Here is a 21035-nt window from a genome sequence, read left to right as displayed (position 1 = left end):
TTGTGTTTTACTTTTTTGTATGTGCACTTATTACCCTTACTTGGTAAATTCTGTAACATTGGATTTACACGTTAGAGCGCTCGCACACCTTTGACTAAACTATCTCACAATGGTTATGCGATTGTCGTTTGTTTCGCCAATACAACTATTTAGTTGCACAACTTAAAACCCAGTATAGTCCGCACCTCCATACAAGCTCATAGGAATCAAAGCGTGATTAAACAGTTGTGCGATATTTTAGTTTCAGGTGTGCGCACGCTCTTATAACTAGCTTTGTATTTTAATAAGTAATGGATGTTGGTACTTTAATAAGCTTTTCTCTTTTAAAAATCTTTGTACGATAATTTGAGGCGTTGTATTATTTGAAAATTAGTTCTCCTTAGTATTAGGTTATCCAAATTTATCTCTTACAAACCAACTATGTTATCGCACCTTGTTATTAAAAACTTCAACAAATCTAAAAATCCTTGAATCGTCGTCAAAATGTTACAGCTTAACTCTCACAATATCTGTTTTGGTTTTTATCATTTATTCAATCATAAAAAAATTTGATTAAAAATAATACTTAAGTTTAATATATGAGACATTTAAGTTAAAATAACACATTGTTACGGAAACATCTAATAAGTGGGAACAATTTATTCGGTAGTCGACTTAAATTTTATAATAACAATGATACGTTATAAATTAGATCTAATACTCAAGAATTAATTTAGGAATGTTACAATTGCCGAGACAGCTAGTCGCCGAGATCACTTCGAAATATACAATTAATCTTATCGTTGTGTAATAAGGTTGGATTTTGTTTGGCAGATGACACTTGGTCAGGTATTGAATGGATACAAAAGCCGGGTAGCCGCGTCTTATAATCGAGAGCGCTGCAATAGTTAATTAAAGAAATGAATAAGCTAATGTCGGCCGATATCTTTGACATCATGTAGGATGGCTTTTGCCTTGTCAATGTGTGGGCGGAATGAAATTAAAATGAATCTATACAATCGAATCTAGTATTATTTAGATGTAAATTATTCGCTAATTTAATTAATTATCTATGAATACAAGGTGTCATGACAGTCGTCAATTATACAGATAATTGCAACACGGAAAGTTATATTAAAAATTAAGTCAAATTTATATAAAACGAAAGCTTTCATATTTTCGACGATACCTACGTAAATAAGATGAGATAAGATTTTATCCAACTTTTTTTTATTTTAGAAACAAAGACGTTAAAAGCTTAACTATTTATAACAACACAAATAACAATGACTTTAAAATTATTAAAACACAATTCATTTTTGATATAGAGCATTAAGAAATAGAAAGGGAATAACGGGTAGCTAGTTAAATACTTTACCAAACACAATTATCTTAAAACGAAATATAACATCGTTCATATTCGTAATAGAAATTCCGGCTCTCATCAGCATATGTACATTTCTTGTAATATTGAAATTCAATATTAGATATGTTAAATATTTAGACAAATACAAAGATTCGTAATAATCCAATGTATTGTAGAAATGAGAGCAGTAAGATGAGCCGCGCCGTCGCCGTCTCCGTCGCCCGGAGACATACCCGATACAGCCGAGGTCGGGGCACGTGCAACAGCCAATTAGCTCTACTTATATTTCCATCGTAATCCGTGCCTTTATCTTTAATTATTCTCATATTTGTAAAGTCACTACGTATGACCTACTAATATTACACGCACCAGAAACAATTGAATTGTAATTACGATGGACCCAATATAAATTTTATATGTGACCATAAATCACAATGTAACATAATCAACGAATATTTTCTAGGTTTTTCCACTGTCTCCGTGACGTTTGTCGAGGCAAAAGCCAAGCTGGCGCATAAGAATAGGTAACATTTGAAGCAATAAAACCGTTATCGGTGGAGTTATCGCCGTGCAACGGAGCGCATTTTGCACGCTTCTAATGAACGCCTTATGAAACAGGCAATTTATCACATACGCCCTTATCACGAGCACTGATAAATTTTATACTAGAAGAAACTTAAATAAAACAATGGCCTTCGATAAGTACTTCTCTACTGAGTTGTTCGTTTCTAAAAATATGTCAAATTCCAAACCCTTCCGATGGTTTTACTTACCGCTTACGCGTGACGACTAGATTTTCTAAAGGCTCATAGAAAGCCTCATTTCCAATTCCAATAAGATGTATTTCAAAAAGACCGTCTCCGCCGGCGCCTTGTACCCACACTGTGACCATGAATAAATCAATGAAAACAAATAGTATTCGGCTACTAGTGTTCCAAAAAGCTTTTTTAAATTATGTATAATCATCTTTTGTTTCAAATTTTGTAAAGAGATCCTTACGTATGTTAATATATTCGCTTCGTAATAATAGGTAGAGCATATTTCCCTGCCAAGATTGAATGTGCTATACATATAGATAGGATCGAGGCGTAATTTGGTAGACACCGAAACTAATTTATTTAACAAAGGACCGGCCGACCGATAGAATACTTTTTATCCATATACAAACACGTTGCCTCCCGTGACTTTATGTCTATAATTATAGATTGTCTTAATGGACTTGTGTTACCTGCAGCCCAAACACTCATTATAATCCATTCAGTCCTTGAGCTCAACGTAATTAACCGTATTTTATATGTCAAATTGACAGACAAATGTAAAAACGATTATATAATACTAATTTTGATGTGCAAAAGTATATCTCTAATTTAATAACACGTTAACAACAATTAGTATTTAAATTTGAAGAGATAAAACTCTTAAATAATTTAACATTCCAACTAAGGTAAAGTGCGATTAGTTACGTAAAAAACGTCTTATAAAAATACAAAAATATCTAATAAAAGCCTGTAGCCTGGTATTTTTAGAATTGTACACCGAAAGTGTACACCGGAAATTAAAAATTCCTGCGTTGGGACAAAAAGATGAAGACATAGTACGTTATTCTTTGCAATTCTAATTAAACTGGAATTTTTGTAACAATTAATTCTTTTGTCGGACCGGACACTATATTATTATTCATTGTTTGTATCAAATCCTTATAAATGCTTACAATCTTCAGCGATTAGGAAATTATAGACAAGATTTCTTTCAAACCTTACATATAATATGTCAACTACAAGTCTTGTGGGTTTGACTTAATCATAATCACCGTTAACACAACAGATTCTATCTTTCCCTGTCTATTATATTTATCACTTTATGGTATATTTTTAACAAGGTCCTATAAGACCCCTTGTCCCTGACTGTAAAAACTAATAATTAATTAACAAAAGCAAGTCATCTCGGAAACAATTTTTACGTATCTGTGAGAAAAATGTTTAAATGCAATCCGAGGTGTCTAATTATTTTTTATTTTTTTTTTTTTGAAAAAACCTGTGAGGAAATGAGTCAAGTTTAAAGAAGGGAGGTAACGAGCTCGTGTCGGTTGACTGCGCAGGACATCCGGTTGCTGATCGCTGGACAAGATGACAGAAGTAAGGAAAATGCACCTGCTGTGATTTGATTTTAACAAACAGAGCAAACCGACAAATTCGAAAATAATTCGAATGACTAATTTCGTTTAATTTTACTTCACACTACTAAGCTAAGTATTTGAGTTCTTTTTATGTCTGGAGTCACCACATTCCACTTCAATACTTCCTTCGATTATTTTAGTGTAATAAAAATCCGTTGACTTATGCTTTTTTCTAGCTACAGTATTACACTTATCTTTAAAGATTGCTTTATTCAATTTTCTTACACATTGTCTAAAAATAAAAAATTCAAAAGCTACCGAAATCAAGAAGGATATCTAAGAATGTGCGCTAAAAAATGAATTGTTAAAAAAATATTGTTCATTTTTTATTTTTGATTCCTCGCCACATCCCGAGAACAGACCGACAGTGCAGTAAAAAATTCGGCGCTAAAAAGAATAACACGGCGAGTCTATTACTCGTACAGCATGTCATCGACGGTTCATTAAAATACGATGACTTAACACAAACACTATAGTGGACTTCATTGATAGCCTCTGACGTAGGTTTGTTTCTGAAAAAACCCATCGTCTGACGACAAGTTAATTTCCACCTTCAGTAAACGAGTTAAGAGTTAAAGCATTATTCTTAAAACTTCATAGATTCGTTTTGTAACCGAAAGATCTTTTACAATAGCGCTTCATTCCGTGGAATCCATTGATAAGTTTGATGCTACCAGTGTTACAAGAAGCTGATCTCACGAGCGTTGAGAAAGTCAATTACTAAACAATTTTTGTCAATACATCAAATAGAATAAAACTGATGCGAATTCACAAACTTAACACCAATAGATAAATTCATATTTCTTTTCTTCACTGGGTAATAACAATTATGGACTTAGTTTATTTTCCAAGACAACATATTTGATTTTAACCACAAATAAAGCAAAGTACTAAGTAGGTGTCCCCATATTATCTTTCGAACTTTTTACTTACTAAAGTCAGCAACACATGATATCTATACTAGCCAAGTCAGATGTGTTCTAATAAAGTGTAACAGGATGCTAATAAAAGACTGTCCGAATGTTGGTCTAAAATAAAAACAAAAAAACATTATGAACTTATAAATAGCTCTGGCAAATCAAAAATAAAAATCTAAATCACAAAAAACAGAAGATGAAATACATGAACCTCCAATATCAAAAATGAAAGGCATATAAAACTATTCTCAGTAAAAGATAGAGAAAAATCCATCATCTAAACAGGTACTTAATCTATCAATCGCCGACAAAAAGCTGTAAACAGTATCGATACAGTTATAAATTATTGTGCCGTGGAAATAAGCAATTTAATGCGAAATTGGATGCCACGAAAACAGTCTGTGGGGTCGTTTCTGTTTGGAATAAATTAATTAAAGAGATTTACATCGATTTTCCATCGTCACTCGCAGCTTGCACCGTACAAATTACAATTTAAACTGGTACTGCCCTTTATTGTCACTTCAACGATTCTCACTTTGTAATACATAGATAACAAACAAATTCTTAGATGATATACTTTACAAAAATAAATAAAGCGAACACGAAACTATGAGGAAATATATGAAATCAGATTTATTATCTTTTACTCTTCAAAGGAAACTTAACACGTGTAAGTTATTACAGGTAAATTGATTTTAATTTAAAAAACTAAGAAAAACAATAGAACAAAGACCAACACAAGATTTCAAACTACCATACTAACTACTTTACTAACTTCTTTACAATACTAACTATTTTACTAAATAATGCATCCATAGTTTGTGTGAAAACTTGCCCGAAAATGTTCTAACAATCTAAGTTCAGCAAAACGTTGGGTTTGACGAATACGTGACTTTAATGCAAGGAATTTCTGCTAACAATTTTGCAAGATATATTCGTCTATGAATTTCAAACTTGGGGAAAATTGAAATTCGTACTTTAACAACTATTTTGCACATTGAAAATACAGTTAAAATGCACTTCGAATTAACAACATTTCAGCTTATTTTAAACTATTGTAGGTTTAGTGACATCTATAAAAATATACAAGCGGATACTTTTTAGGGTTTACTGAATTTAAAACAAAAACCTCATATTTTTCTCCATAAAAATCGAAACGGCTTAACCATTATCCGCAAATTGGAAAATAATTTATTCGTAACGATCACTTTCGGTAAAGAAGTACCAATTATAAAAATAATGCTAAATTTAAATTTAATTCTAATATGTGGTTGAAAGCATTAAAATAATTGACAGCTTTAACCAGTTACAACGACTACAACACTACTACTCGTACAACTAAGTTTTTCGACTCATTATGTTTTATTATTTATTATGAATTACCAAAAATTTGTAGAGTTTGCTTTATATCTTTCAAAATACTAACACATTGAATGTAATATTAAATTTTATAATAGTTAAATTCTATTCAGCAATTGTATAAAGCCTAGGAACAAACGACTGACCGCAAATTGTTACAGGGGTATAGGGCAATGTGACTGACATTTTGAATTAATTAAACGATTCAACAGTAATCCAGTTGATGTGAAGGGACTCTAATGCCACTTTAGAGGGATCTTTAATTAAAAAAATGTTTACTCACAATGACTTATATAAACTTAAATAAATAAATAATCGTTTTTAAATAAAGTATGAATTATTTAGAAATGATAAACTAACTCAATCTTCTAAATGTTTTTGTCCAGATTTTTTGGTATATAACTAATAATTTAAATGCGACAGTTTAGATTGATGGATGGATGTTTGTTAAAGTTTGTAGCCTAAACGGATCGAAATTTCGCATAGATGTAGAGGATAGTCTGGAAAAAACACATAGACTACTTACTTATGTTTTTTTTAATTGCACGCGGACGGAGTCGTGGGCGAAAGCTAGTTTAAAATAAAACTTTTGACATCTTTTTATTTTTAATTTTAATAATTTATATTGATATGAACTTTTACGTTGTATCCTAAAATAATAGAAGATCAGCCTAAAGATATAAATATCTAAAATATATGACTACTGGAATATTTGTTTTGAAATAAATTATGTTTATTTAAGAAAAGAATTAAGGATTTAATCTATTGGCCTGTATCAGTTTATGAAAGTCGAAGTAATTTTAGCATTTCGTTGTCAAAGCATGTTGCCGCATCGCTAGAGCTTTTGCCGTCCTGTCATCATTCATGAAAGCTATCAAAAGAAAGCACCGAGATAAGAAAGAAAAATGACAAGTACCTTTAGAGGATGTTTTATCGAAAATAAATCTCGTAGAGAACAATATACTCGACTAAGAAAACATATTTGATATGAAACAATATTTTTAAACAATTAAAAAATAGGCACTTGTAAAGGGTTAAGTTTTCGTAATAAATGTTAGTTAGAAAGAGATGTATATATTTTTGTAGCTTCATCGCTAGCGAATGGGCAGAACTGTGTCCCCTCCAGTTGCGCTTGCGCCTGTTTTCGTACAATACTCGGGTGACAAAGAATTTATAAAACTTCTGAATACACAAATAACAATTGAATAATATAAAACATAATTGAATACAATTTGCAGTGTTGTTTATGAAAATTTATTATTTTATTTCAAAATACATGAAACATGAACATACAACAGGAAGACCGAATTATCTAATAAGACTTGGATAATCATGCAACTTACTAGTACAGCGAATGATGGAAAGTAGAGTGATTAGGACTTCGTGGCATATTTTAAGGGAATAAAATATATAACAGAGGAAGAACTAATATGAAGGGTAGAAAGTTTTTAAAGCCCATACGATGGACAAGATGGCTTGTAAAGGAATATAATGAGCACCAGCATCTCACTCATTAAACATATTTAGATATCTTTTTGTAACTACATAAAAGGAACATCAAAACTAAACGAAAGCAATAATAGATGATTCCCAAAACTATCAGCACGTGTCGTCACCACACATTTCACACTCATACAAGTGGGTGTGTTCGATGTGCAGTCACCCACACAGCGGCATGGCGGCGTCCGGACCTCCGCGGGCCTCCCGCGCGCACGCACACCGGCCAACAGCCCTCCCCGCACAAACACAACGCCACTCTCAGTCCCATACAACCTCCTCCGCTGCACTCACGCGCACAAAAAAAGATAACGCGATCTATCGATCTTTTTTCTATTTAAAAAATAAAAAAAACACCGCCCGATAGGCTTCATAGCTATAGTCGGATAAACCTGACGTCTACGATCGAACGCGTTGCCTTCGCCGAGACATTCCGATCACAATATTTATGACGGCATAATTAATTAAACATGTCGTTCTAATTATGTAAATACGAATGGGTGATAATCAATTTAAATTATGTGCTTCGATCTCGTCCGTTTAATTTAATGTAAACAGATGTTTATCATAATTTGTGACGTTTTTACGGTGCCAATGTTTTAGTGATAAAACGCTTTAATGTATCCGTTGAAAATTGTTCAGTTGTGCGGGTTAAGAATGAACGGTTCGCGACCTTTGTGAATCCAATCCTACGTGGAGGTGACGCCTTTGATGACATTATCATTCTGACAGTCATACCATTATGGAACGTCACCAAAATGGTATGGATGTGTGGGTAGGTAAGGGTATATACATAATATTGTTATTTATCTATGCTATTAACTATAAAGTATCGTTTGATTGACTTATAGAACGATACATCTGACTTTACCACAAGATTACATGTATGATAGTTTTAAAAATGTTTTCATTTCATTTCTTTTCAATGCTATCATGTAATTAAAGTCAGTCCAATTTCGATTTGAGTACGTTTTATGCTTCTCATTATTTCAAGCGATATATCTCTAAGGAAACGTATTTGTATACCTATAAGTCTAGGCGTATGAGACATTTTGTATTATGTCTACGTCTATTCAAATATCATGTATTGTTTTAAACATTTTTGTAATTCAGTCAATTTGAAATTAGTATAAACGTGTACCAAAACAAAAATAAACGTTCACACAAAAACTTGTTCTTTTGCGAAATAATTATGTATCATTTTCCCTATAGAATAAAGCCCAATAAAGACCGGATAACTGATTAAAAAGTTTATTCTTTTAATTGTACCTTAAAACATTGTTTAAAATTAAAACAACAACTTCAAACCTATTATACTCTTATAAACTTTAGAATGAAATGTTGCAGACATACAATTTGTCTCATTTATAATAAATCAACGCAATTATAATTCAAAGGTCAAACGCACGCATTCAATATGTGAACAATTACTCTCGAATTAAGTAGCGTATTCATTAAACTAGTGGTGAAAAACACAGATTATTAAAAAGTATACGAGATGCTAAACAACCTTTTATAGATGTTATAGTTTAAAATAAATATAATTTAAGAAAACGTCTAGTTGTCTCAACTTATGTAAACGGTAAAAGGTTTTTACATTTTTTCATCGTAGGTAATATTTACTCAGAGTTGTCATCAAACGGATGAAAGGTTTTTGATTAGAATTTCAGATATCGTAATGGATATTTGTATCGTCTTGATATTGAAAAGGTTTATTGAAGATAAATTAAATATTGTGATAATAGCTATAGTGATGAATTACAATACTAAAGTGTTACAAAATTGTAGTTTGCAACACTTAATTTCATTGTATTGATTTTATTCCTTGCATTTAAGCGACTTTTTTTGTCTCTACTTTTGTTAAACACTTTTTTAACTATATAAGTATTGTTAAAACCAGATTCACGATTTTATGTGATGTTTATCTTCTGTTGTTACTATATGATTGATATTTACATGATAATAATTCATTACTATCAATAATAATAATAATAATCAATGTTTTACTTGTTACTGACAGCGCGGCAGCCAAAAATACAAAACACTTTTCATCAAACTAACACATCTTTATTCAAAACTTATTTACACAAATACATACAAAAAAACTCAAAACTGGTATATGAAAAAATAAGTAATTAAAGATATATGGGAATAATAATCAATTTGCTTTAATAATAAACCAATAAACCACTTGAAAGTAACCTAAATGAAGAATAAGTACACATTCTAACTTAGTTTTAATTAAACTTCAGAGGGTGTGTACAAAACTTAATTGTACTCGTGCCTCGTCAAACCTAATTTATTTTATTAACATCGTTTTCCAGAATTTAAGGTTATTAAAATACATTTAAAAAGAAAAACTGCTGTGACCTAACAAGGAGGTTATAATAAATTTTGTTATCAAGAATCTGGTAATAACTATTTTCACCTAATCTTACCTGGTTATCTAAAATTATACATTTGTATACTCAAGCTTTTTAAAAATATAAAAGATAACTTCATTTTTTATTACCGAAGAGATGTCACATTCTTAACTCTCTCTCTCTCTCTTCAAAATAAATTCGCGTAAATCGTAATTTTACATGCAATTATAGAATTAGAATTAGAATTCATTATTTGTTAACAACTCACGCGAAATAGAAAACAAGCTCTAGCGGTTGGCAACATTGTCATGTTAATAACCTTTAAACACAAAGCATTTCTTCTTATTCTATAAGTGTTAGTAAGAATTTCTACCATATAATTTTCATTAATACTAACATTACATTAGGACAGGGCCGGGTGAACCAGCTGGGCGGGCTGTTCATCAACGGGCGGCCGTTACCAAACCACATTCGCCTCAAGATAGTAGAAATGGCGGCGGCGGGAGTACGACCCTGCGTTATATCGCGGCAGTTGAGGGTCTCACACGGATGCGTCTCCAAGATCCTTAATAGGTACCAGGTGAGAGGGGTTATATTTACTACTGAATGTGACTTTGCGCTAAGTTTTTTTATAATTACAATGTTAATGGATATACTTGACCAATGTAGCACGATGTGCTGTTCGACAAACAATAGGGTCGTTTTCGAAAAAGCGTTCATCTAAAAAAGTATACGATCAATGTTTTGTAAAACTAGTAAACGTTTAATTATAATCTTAGAAGAATAGAGAGATTTCTATATTTGATATACCCTCTATTTAAAATTAGAATTGATAATTGCTAAAACATCAAACACTAAAACCTATACAATGTTTTTTTATTTGAAAGTAAAGTAAAGAAAGTAGTCTTCAATCTTCTACCGTCTCCCAGCCCAATAGCTGATGAAACAATTGCTATTGATTTTCTGCGCGACGAAGCCTGAAGGTTTGTTTTCACCAGTTCACTATAATGGTGATTGTTACATCCAGGAAACGTTTGTTACGCTCCACGTGCCTGGCTCTAACCTCCAACCCGCTCACTATTGTCATAGCGAGCCTTCCAATGTGTGTAATACTGTAATTACTTCCGCATTTGCTGAATAATAAAAAACGTTGTCTAGATATTACTTAAAAGATTACTAGTTACAAGTAACTTTGTTTTCTTATAATAAAGAATAGGATTTATCTTAAAAAATATGTGAAATATTTGATTAAATTACACATAAATAAGACCTATTTATGAAAAACCGATGAATAGCTTAAGCAATTAAATTGCAAGAACGTATTTATTTGCATACATAAACTTGTGTATTAACAATACACATTTAAAAAGTTTAATGGATTTAATACACGATAAATAGCATTTACTTGGAACAGCCTGTATCGTCCCTTATTGTTAAATATTCAGTCCATCTCTAGGTAAACTATGTACGAAGTTGACAAAGTTTAAACTATGAAAGCGGAATGACCGGATACTTCAAAGTTAGTCCGTTTCGCTAACATTAAATTCAAGTTAAAATTATGTTACATTCGAAAACATGTAATGCAATAAATAATTTTTAAATTTACAAATTACGTTAAACTTAATTCTTGTTATTAGAAAATAATGTTTAGGATCAAAACGATTATGAGCACTTTATATTATAAGCGCATTTCTAAAAAGGTCCAATATCTTCTCTTTGCTTAGGAGACGGGGTCAATTAGACCAGGTGTCATCGGAGGCTCCAAACCGAGGGTAGCGACACCCGAAGTAGAATCGCGAATTGAAGAGCTGAAGAGACAAAATCCAGGCATATTTTCTTGGGAAATAAGAGAGAAGTTAATAAAGGTACTAATCTTACTAATATTAAAAATACAAAAACTTAGATGGATGGATGGATGTTTGTTAGAGTTTGTAAATTTCGCATAGAAGTAGAGTATAGACTGAAAGAAAATCAATACTTACTTTTTTTTTTAATTTTACTTGGACAGAATCGTGGGCAAAAGCTAGTTTTAAACTTTAAAGCTGTTGTCCAACCAACAATTAATCTCGAAATGTATTTATTATTATATTAGTAGATGTAAACTTCAGTGGAATTTCGGCGCTCGCTCTGTTTTCTTGTTTCTTAGCAAAAGCAATCGAATGATGGATTAGTGATTTTAATTTGATATTTCGGATTCAACCTTGAGCTTGATAGACCGGTCGCGGTGAAATTTCAGCGGCCAGAAGTCTAAAGATGATTTATTACAGAACAGATATTAGCTGGATTCACGCTCCATCGACATTCGCCGCGGTCGTTGCGTTCGACAATTTTGTGAAACTCAGTTATGAAATTCCAGATAGAGATTATATTTGTCTGTGATTCATAACTATAAAAATTTATTCATTATTGGTTAAAGTAAAGAAACGAACAATAATTTCAGCGAAAGACAAATAGAGAAATAATACAATCAATTATGTATATTTGTGGATGTCAGGACACAATTGAAAAATTGAAATTTGTACACTATTCTTAGATAAGTTCATCATATTTGGATGTATTGTTTTCAGGAGGGGGTTACAGACCCTCCCAGTATTTCGTCCATCTCCCGGCTACTGCGCGGAGGTTCCCGAGACCCTGACGGAAAGAAGGACTACAGTATCGATGGGATACTAGGAGGTGAGTTATTGATTATATAGTGATATCACATAACTTACATAGGATTCTTTTTCAAATCTAAAATGAGTAAGTGATAATGTCGATTCTTGTTACGTTCGTTAGAAACATTCAAAGTGTAGGTGACTTAAAGAACTCAAACAACCCGACCGAACCTGTCCGTACAAATTGCACAATAACTTCCCGAATCACGGAACCCTTATTTCGCAACGCGGCAACCTGCAAAGCATTCTCACGAGCGCTTTTTGAAAAAAAAATCAATTTCCGCACACAAATCTTACCAAGTCATTGTTGCCATTTGAAATATAGTACGTTCCTGAGGCGTTAAAGATCGGCTCGCGTTTGCGGATCGTTTTCTAAAGGTAGCCGACAGAGTGCGCCGCGGTCGCCCGCCGTGATACCTCGCAGTGCTGAAACACCAACAAAGTGACATGTTTTTGGTTGTTCTATTATAGTGTACTCTATATTTTGTCGCCAAGTCGATTGTTCGTTGACTATGAATATCTGTTTGTGTCGCCGACACATCCGACATTAAAGTTAACAAGTGGTATGACTATTCTGTAGTCATACCTTGAATTTATTGTTTCTTTGTTGTAATGCAGAAAAATCTTATTATAAAGAAAAAAACGGCCTTTTTGCTGTTTAACCCATTAAAAGTACCAAAAAATTACTAAGACGGTGCTAAAATAGTAGAACGTAGTCCTATTAAAGCTCAATCAATACGACGAAATTGTAATATTGTTTTCCTGAACTGATTAATAGATGATAACATAAAAATCCGAAATCTCTATCTTAGCATAATAGATATGAACAGAGTCCTCTTTTATTTTATAACTAACGTTTTCTCGTGATTTCACCTGTGCGTAGTTAAAAAGTAAATTTAGTAAAAATAAGTATGTTCTTCCATACTATGTTCTACATCTGGACAAATTTATGAATGTCCGTTACTAGATATGTAGTAATAAACATCCGTACGTCCATCCCAACTTTCGCATTTACATTAGTAAGATTACGTAAAATCGAAAGCTATTATAATCATTGCATATTTGTATTAAAAGAAACAAAAATCAAAACAAGGACGTAACGAATGGCATTCCATTGTTTTTATATTTATTTTCTAGAAAATTACTTCATCCGAGTAATGCAAGTGCAAATTACTAACGCATATACATAGGTGTCGCCTAAGAGCTATTACGATTGCTTGTGATCCACTTTCACATCGCATCAGAACAATACAAAAAGAGGTAGGCGATAAAATCTCGCATTTGTTTAATAACATCGCTCGTTAGATTCAACTAATGTAGACAGATGGACTATCAAAGAACCACCGCGTTGTAACCGCTAACACTTCGCTTTTGTATAACGCGGTTTACAAAAAACAAGCTATTTGTTTTCTACGTATTAGTCACAGTCGTGGTAGGTTTCAATGTAGTAAAAGTTACTTCGCGGCAGGGGAAAATAATTTGTATTTGAAATTTTAAATCCGGGTTGTTTGTTGTATGGTAATCTCTGATGGTGACAATTGGAACGTAGTCATTTAATTCATTCGGTTAGAAGACAATTAAATTAATTTTAAAAAAATCTAAATGTACCAATTCAGTAATAAACAAACTGATTAGTTTACAGTAGATGAGCCTTTTGCCATAATTTAACTAAAAACACACATTCTACATTTCAAACAAAATTGAAGTTGCAAATCCATACGAAATCATTGAAACTTTATGCGGCAGCTTAGTAAAATAATTTAAGGATAAGTATTAAGAAAGTATTCAAAATGGCAATGAAAAACGAGGAACGTCGGCACGACCCACGCCCCTACAAGACGTGCTAATCCGGCCATCTGTTAGCATCGCAACAAACCGCTGAAACAAAGGCCCGCCCGACCGCTTTAATGAAGCCAGATTATGAAGGTGTTAAACCGCTGCCGCCGCCGCTCTTTCAACTCTCGAATTATTGCTTTCCAACGCCGACATCACGGGGTCACATTTCGGCAATCGCCAAAGATCCTCCCACCCTCTCCCACTCGCATTCCGACCATAAAGCTCTCGCATTTCTTTCCACATAAAATCATTTACAGCTTTAGTTTTATTTCGATTTTAAAAGAAATAAAATTAAAATAGCCCGTAAAATCAATGCAGTAAGGTTTCGAATAGTTAAGTACGATATTATAGGTACTGAGAGTTATTTAGCCCCATACGTTATGATCAGAGCCGGTACAAAAAGACAAAATAATTTTGTCGCTGTCTTACGAGCGGGCCGTAGAATTTGAGCAATGTAAATCATTTTATTATAACACTTCGTTTTTTCATTGTATTCGCAACCTTTGTGGTTTATGTCGTGTTCTTTTTCAACTTAATGTCTTAGTTATATTTCTTAAATATAACTTTAAAGAAATGTATTTATTTTTACCCTCAATGTCACACTAATATACCTGTAGAATTTAAATCAAACCAATCGAAGTTAACATTCAATCACACTAAACTGACATACAACAGATTTGTGCTAATAATAATAATTCAAAGAAGAAATAATAATAACTTAACGTCTAAACTCACTAAGACCGGTGCCACAGTTACGACGTGATGCAAATTAAGCTCCAAAGCGATCCAACATATTAAATGCCGTGAGCTTTTCCTTTTTGCGTGTCATAAATCCAGATCGCGACACCAAAATATTGAATGGTGCCAAAATGTCACCGGGACAGCAAAGACGCCGACAAAGAGACCGCCGCGCTGGGTGTTCCCTATACCACCGAACAGAGCCAAGCTGAGCCCCAATTTTTTCATTTCATTCAATTTTGACTTCTTTCAAAAGGCTATTAATATAAGCCGAATTTTTTAAACAGTTTAAGGGCGATGCGGTGCATTGTTGAGGGCATTTTTTAAATCTGTTTCCGTAGGATACCGCTACCGATTTATAAATCGCTCGAGCCGCGATCCCGACGGATCTCGATGTAGGCGAATTAAAACGTGATGTGGGTTTAACAAAAAACGCAACGTTAATAAATAACGCGTGTTCCAAAAAAAGAGCAGAAAGACAAATTGGTTCAGTGCGGCGTCAAGGAAATTTCGAACCCTTATTATGATTATTGTATAATATCTTGTAAATTAAGCCTACAATTTCTTATCGCTAATTATTCTTTTGTATCATTATAAAAAAACTTAAGTATACTGATCTTCATACTTGATAATGAAAGAAGAGGAGGTACAATGTAATTTATAATTTTGTAAACATTTAAATACTTACAGGTAGAGGTTCAGATTCCTCTGACATTGAATCAGAACCGGGATTGACGCTGAAGAGGAAGCAACGCCGATCTCGCACCACCTTCACCGGGGAGCAGCTGGACGCTCTAGAAAGAGCATTTCATAGGACACAATACCCTGACGTGTACACAAGAGAAGAATTGGCATTGCAGACTGGACTTACGGAAGCCAGAATTCAGGTACAGTTCCGTTATTGGAGGGATTAGTGATAGTTTCAGTCAGCATTAAAAAACAAAAGAGATTTGTTTAGAGACATAATATTTATTTAAATATTGACTTAAAACTTATTAATTTTAATGATAAATGTATGTACCTGTAATCATTGTTACACAAAGAAATCTTTCTTATCTGTAACTTTATTTGATCTATTAATATAAAAATTTCCTTTTCTGACAAGATTGCTATGTACTTAAGGTATTATTTCTAATTTCAGGTTTGGTTCTCCAACCGTCGGGCGCGGCTTCGTAAACACACCGGTTCGAATACTGCTCAGACGCTTGCTACTTACTCTACAATACCTATGCCACAAATACCCTGCCCCTATCCGGCGGGAGAAATACCCAGTCTGGCACAACATCATCCTCAGCATAGTGACAGCTGGCATCACCAGAAATATGCCAACTATAACCATTTAATGGCTCAATCCCAACATTTAAACCAAGCATTCCAAAGTGCTGCTTTCCCGAGTACATCGGGTGCCACTTTCGGTCATCTCGTCACTGGTAGTAACGGACCATCTCATAGTCAAATATTAGATCCAAACATCCCAAGGAACGATTATCCACGATACGCTAGCAACGAAGTTTACAACAAAACTATAAACTATCTACCCAAAGAAAATGAAGGAGAAGATAAAATTGCAGACGAGGTCATAGAACCACGAGACGAACCTTTTGTTAAAGCTGCACCAAGTGATTACAACAAGGAGTTACCAAGCACTGAATACCCCAAAGTTCCTACGGATTATTCTAAAGTACCAATAGACCCTACGTCGTCTACCAATTGGAGTCCATCTCATAGTTCTTTGAATATGAGCCTAGGAGGTATATCCAGTGAATACAAGTATATGAATGATCCATATTCATTCCCCAACATGGCGGATCCTCTTAACCAGCACAGTTACCCCAATCCTCCTCACGCAACTAACAAATACTGGATTTGACACAAAATGATGGCTTTGTTTAAGTATTTAAAAAGGCTATGTAATTTAGATGAAATTAGTAAATTAAATTGTAAGTATATAAATAGCAATTTAAAAATACCTCTATTAAGCATTCCAATAAGTATACCTTTGATAAACCAAATTGTAAAAAATAGTTGTATTTTAAAGTCAATAATAAAATTAAAATTACGATTTTATGGTTGTTTTGTTCTTTCTACTTAGAAAATTATGTATGAACTACAACTTCTTTTTCCAATATCAGGGTGAATATTTTACACAAACTTAAATTAAAAAGGTCTTGTACTTAAAAGGGACTTTAAAAAATATGGGATTAATTAATTAATAATTTCTTTGTCTTTACTTTACACATTGAATGTGTCACTCTGAAACCGAAATGATCAAAAAACAAAAAGTGTAATATCTACATTGATTTTTATTCAATAATTTTAATGACAAGAATAAGCATTATTTTAACATTTTTTACAACAATCACTTAGGATGTAAGTTGGTTAATTATAGTAATTTAGAAACTAAACAAGTTATAATTTTACAAAAGATTGATTGAAAATTATATTACTGTTGTGCTACATCTACAATTGCTGCACCGGGCTCAACAGGAACTGGGGGACTAACTGGCGTTTCTTGCGTTACTGAGTCAGTATTCAAACCACTTGCTTGAGATACATCTTGCAATCTCGTTTCGGCTGTCAAACCTTGTTCCGTAACAACAGTCGTAATTTCATTTATTAACTGTTGTTCGGTGTTACTACTTTCAGGACTTGATTGTTCCTGAACTACATTGGAAGATTCATTGACAATAGTAGCTGGAGTTTTTACTTCAATGGCTTCTGTAATCACTTGAGACTGGATTCCATTTGATGTTAAAGGATTTTCGCCTGCTTCATTTTTGGAAATATTCGTACTGCTGTTAGTTGGTATATTTTGCGTGGCGTCCTTGTTAACATTCTTAGAATCTTCAGAAGTACTGCTTGATTCGTCTAGTGTATTGCCTGATGGTGCAATATAATCACTACCTACTGACGTTAGAGACGCTTCTGTAATAACAGAACCAGTTAAATCTGAAGCTGCAGCACTATTATCAACTGCTGGACTTGATTCCGAAATAGTATCAGTAATTAAATTTTTAGAACCCACTGTCGATGCATCTATGTTAACTAAGTTTGGTTCATTCGAAATGCTAGGACTAGTACCTGTGTTCTCATTATTGTTAGATATCGATGAAGATGCTTCACTAAGATCAGAACCAGAAGCTGAAGAAGATGTAATCACACCATCTGTTATTGTCACTGCCACCGCGGCGCCAGCAACTGCATTGTTTGAATATTCCGTTGCGCTATTTATGTTTTTATTTAAAGAATCAACATTTTTATTTACTTTGTCAGCTATGTTTTGGTTTGTAGTATCATCGACTGATGCAATAGCTACGGAGGGGTTAGCTTGTAATTCAGTTGGAGTGTTTTCAGCAATTGCACCGTTATTCACATTATTTACGCTATCTGTTTCTATCGAGGGCTTCTCGTTAAGACCTACGCCTCGTACATCGGAGTTAGTAGTAATACCAGTCTGCGCAGATTCATTCGTTATGCCTGTATCTGATTTTGGAACCACTGTTGTGTCTCCATTCAATTCATTTATAGAGTTCTTAGTAACTCCTACAGTATCAGTATCTATTTCTGATGGTAACTGTTTATTTATCGTATCTTCCTTTAGGGTAATTGTAGCCTCATTTGTTTCTACGGCTGACGGTTGCTGAAAATTGGTTTTATCGACAGTATCCAATTGATTTATAGGATTTGCTTCATCAACAAATGATGATTTAGGTTTTTCTAAGTCGATTACAGATGATTCCGATACAACAGATGAACTAGTTGAAACTGAGGCACCGTTATTTTCAGAAACTGGAGACTTACTTAGTGCATTACCTCCAGCGTTACTTGGGCTCACATTATCGCCCGCGTTACTTGAGCTGACATTATCTCCCGCGTTACTTGGGCTCACATTATCTCCCGCGTTACTTGGGCTCACATTATCTCCAGCGTTACTTGGCCTCAAATTGCTATTGGTATTTATGGTATTAGTTGGATTAGCATCATTCGTTTGTTGGTTTACAATACCAGACTCTGGGGATATTATAGAGTGTGCGTTAGTAACCGGCACACCCTGTTGTTGTTTATCTGTGTTTCCATTAAACCAGTTTGGTAACAAACTAGACAAAAACTGTTTGAGGGTCTCTAAAAATGAGACCTGCTCTGCGAGATTTTGTTTAGCAATCGGCACCCAAGTGAAATTAACATTGTCGAGAGTTTCCGTTTTATTCTTTAATTTTTCTATGTCTCCTTCCAATTTTGTTTTAATTTTTTGCACACCCACGTAATTAATGTAGTCAATGAACTGACTTCTCAGGATGTTAATATTTGGTACTTTCTGCAACTCAGATTGTATAAATCGAAGTACCGCTTGACGGCGTTCGCTTTGGGTACTATTAGCATTAAGGCCCAGTTCTTCTTGCATGTACTTTCTTAATGCCGTCTTCTTTTCAACATTCGTGTTTTCTTCGGTTATACCGTATTTGGAATAGATATGGATTTTCCAAATATCTTCTAATTCTATTGAATCATTGTCTGAATCATCATTATTTGATGAACTGCTGTCCCTTTCTTGCTTTTCTTGTTCATTTTTTTCCAGTTCCTCCATCTCTTTTTTGATCGTTTCTTGTCGTTTGCGTTCATTTTCAACTATTTTTTCTTGAATTTTTCTTTGTTCCTCTTCTAGTTTTTTCCGTTCTTTCTCAAGTTTCTCTTCCCATTTACGTTGTTCTTTTTGACGCTTCTCTTCCTCTTTCTGCAATTCTTTTGCTATTCTCTCTTCAATTTTACGCTGAGCTTCTTCTTGCTTTAGTCTCTCTTTTTCTTGCTTTTCCAATAGTTTTTGTCGCATCCTTTCTAGATTGGTAATACGTTTAGATTGTTCCCTTACATCAGTTTCATCGGTTGAGTTCTCGCTGTCATCATCTTTTGAGTTGAATTTATCGTCATCTTCGGATGATGTATCAGAATCTCCTAAATCGAATCTCTTAAAGCGACTTAAATATTGATCTGCATTACCCCATTCTTCTGGTAAGTATTTCGCACTCACCACACAAAGGCCAACCTGAAAAAAATTAAAGTTTTGTTCAAGTATATTCTTATGACCACAAAAGTGTTTAGGTCAAAAATACGACTAATTGTAATTGACTGAATTAACTATTTTATATTTCATTCGCAAATGCACACATGAAATAAACTTTATAGATAACATTGAATTTTTTAGAAACAAAAATGAATATAAGATATAAGCCTAATGATGAATAAATCAATTTATTTGTATTTAAAATTTATAAAAATGGGTGAAAAAGAAGATATTCTAAAATTTAGACGTTTTGGTGTACTTAGAATCAAGCTGACAGTGACAATATATTAAAATTTCCTCTGCGTACCACATTAATAAATTAATAATAAAATGTAAATTAAAAAAAAATATATACCGGAAAAAAATAATAAAAAACATCTATATACTCACAATAAGCAATATAATAGATAACTTCATCTTAGGCTAAATATCGTAAATCGTTCGTTAGTAAAAAAATCACAACATTTAAACGCACTTGTTACTGTGACTCGTTCGTTACTTATAACCTTAAATTTCTACAACATCTCCTTTTATAGTTACCTCAACAATTAACGTTGATAAGACGAGATAATGGCTTGTAGATAATTACCATCTCTTAGTTAAACAACATGTTTTCGCGAACACTGAGTCAGAACAAACAACTAATTTATTGTCGCAATACAAGATACAAGATTTCTAGAGTCGAACAAATGTTAACAAAGTATTATAAAACCGCCGGATGTTTACCGCCAGTAATGCATTCAACGGAAGTATTAAGCCCTCTGTAATTAACTAATCAAATTATACTGACAATTAAAAAATATTCATAGTTATCTTTAAGCTTTAAACCAAGACATTTGGATATATCTGTTCATAGAATTGTTAGTTTACTAATTATTTCTTACAAATGATTAATTGCGCACCTACTTTTTTTAAAGAACAAAAAGGAACTATAGAAAATAAATAAGCACAAAACTAATATGAGATTTATTTTAATTCATTTGTTAAACAAACTATTACAATATTTCTGGCATTTTTGTGTAAATTCGTTGATTACTGGTAACATTTCAGACAGGTACATAACTTTTGTTCATGTAATACTTGATACG

At 33.2% G+C, this 21035-nt stretch overlaps 2 protein-coding genes across 2 annotated transcripts; one reads left to right on the top strand and one right to left on the bottom strand.

Moving 5' to 3' along the window:
* The first annotated feature begins 7579 nt into the window (after window positions 1-7579).
* On the top strand, window positions 7580-16826 carry LOC106110790 (protein gooseberry-neuro). Its single transcript, XM_013292696.1, has 6 exons — window positions 7580-8073; window positions 10065-10237; window positions 11382-11522; window positions 12225-12333; window positions 15579-15775; window positions 16030-16826. Exons 1-6 carry the CDS (start codon window positions 8037-8039, stop codon window positions 16756-16758), a joined length of 1386 nt encoding a protein of 461 aa, XP_013148150.1. The 5' UTR covers window positions 7580-8036; the 3' UTR covers window positions 16759-16826.
* Window positions 16827-17331: 505 nt separating this feature from the next.
* On the bottom strand, window positions 17332-20434 carry LOC106110736 (myb-like protein X). Its single transcript, XM_013292633.1, has 2 exons — window positions 20338-20434; window positions 17332-19929 (listed from the first exon to the last, which is right to left on the bottom strand). The coding sequence occupies exons 1-2, from the start codon at window positions 20362-20364 to the stop codon at window positions 17332-17334; spliced, it is 2625 nt and encodes an 874-aa protein (XP_013148087.1). The 5' UTR covers window positions 20365-20434.
* Between the last annotated feature and the right edge of the window lie 601 nt (window positions 20435-21035).

This window comes from Papilio polytes, unplaced genomic scaffold (assembly GCF_000836215.1).
Source record: "Papilio polytes unplaced genomic scaffold, Ppol_1.0 DF824191.1, whole genome shotgun sequence".
In the NCBI taxonomy this organism is placed as follows: Eukaryota; Metazoa; Arthropoda; class Insecta; order Lepidoptera; family Papilionidae; genus Papilio; species Papilio polytes.
The sequence above is the reverse complement of the archived record's forward strand: the minus strand, read 5'-3'. Positions and strand labels throughout refer to the sequence as shown.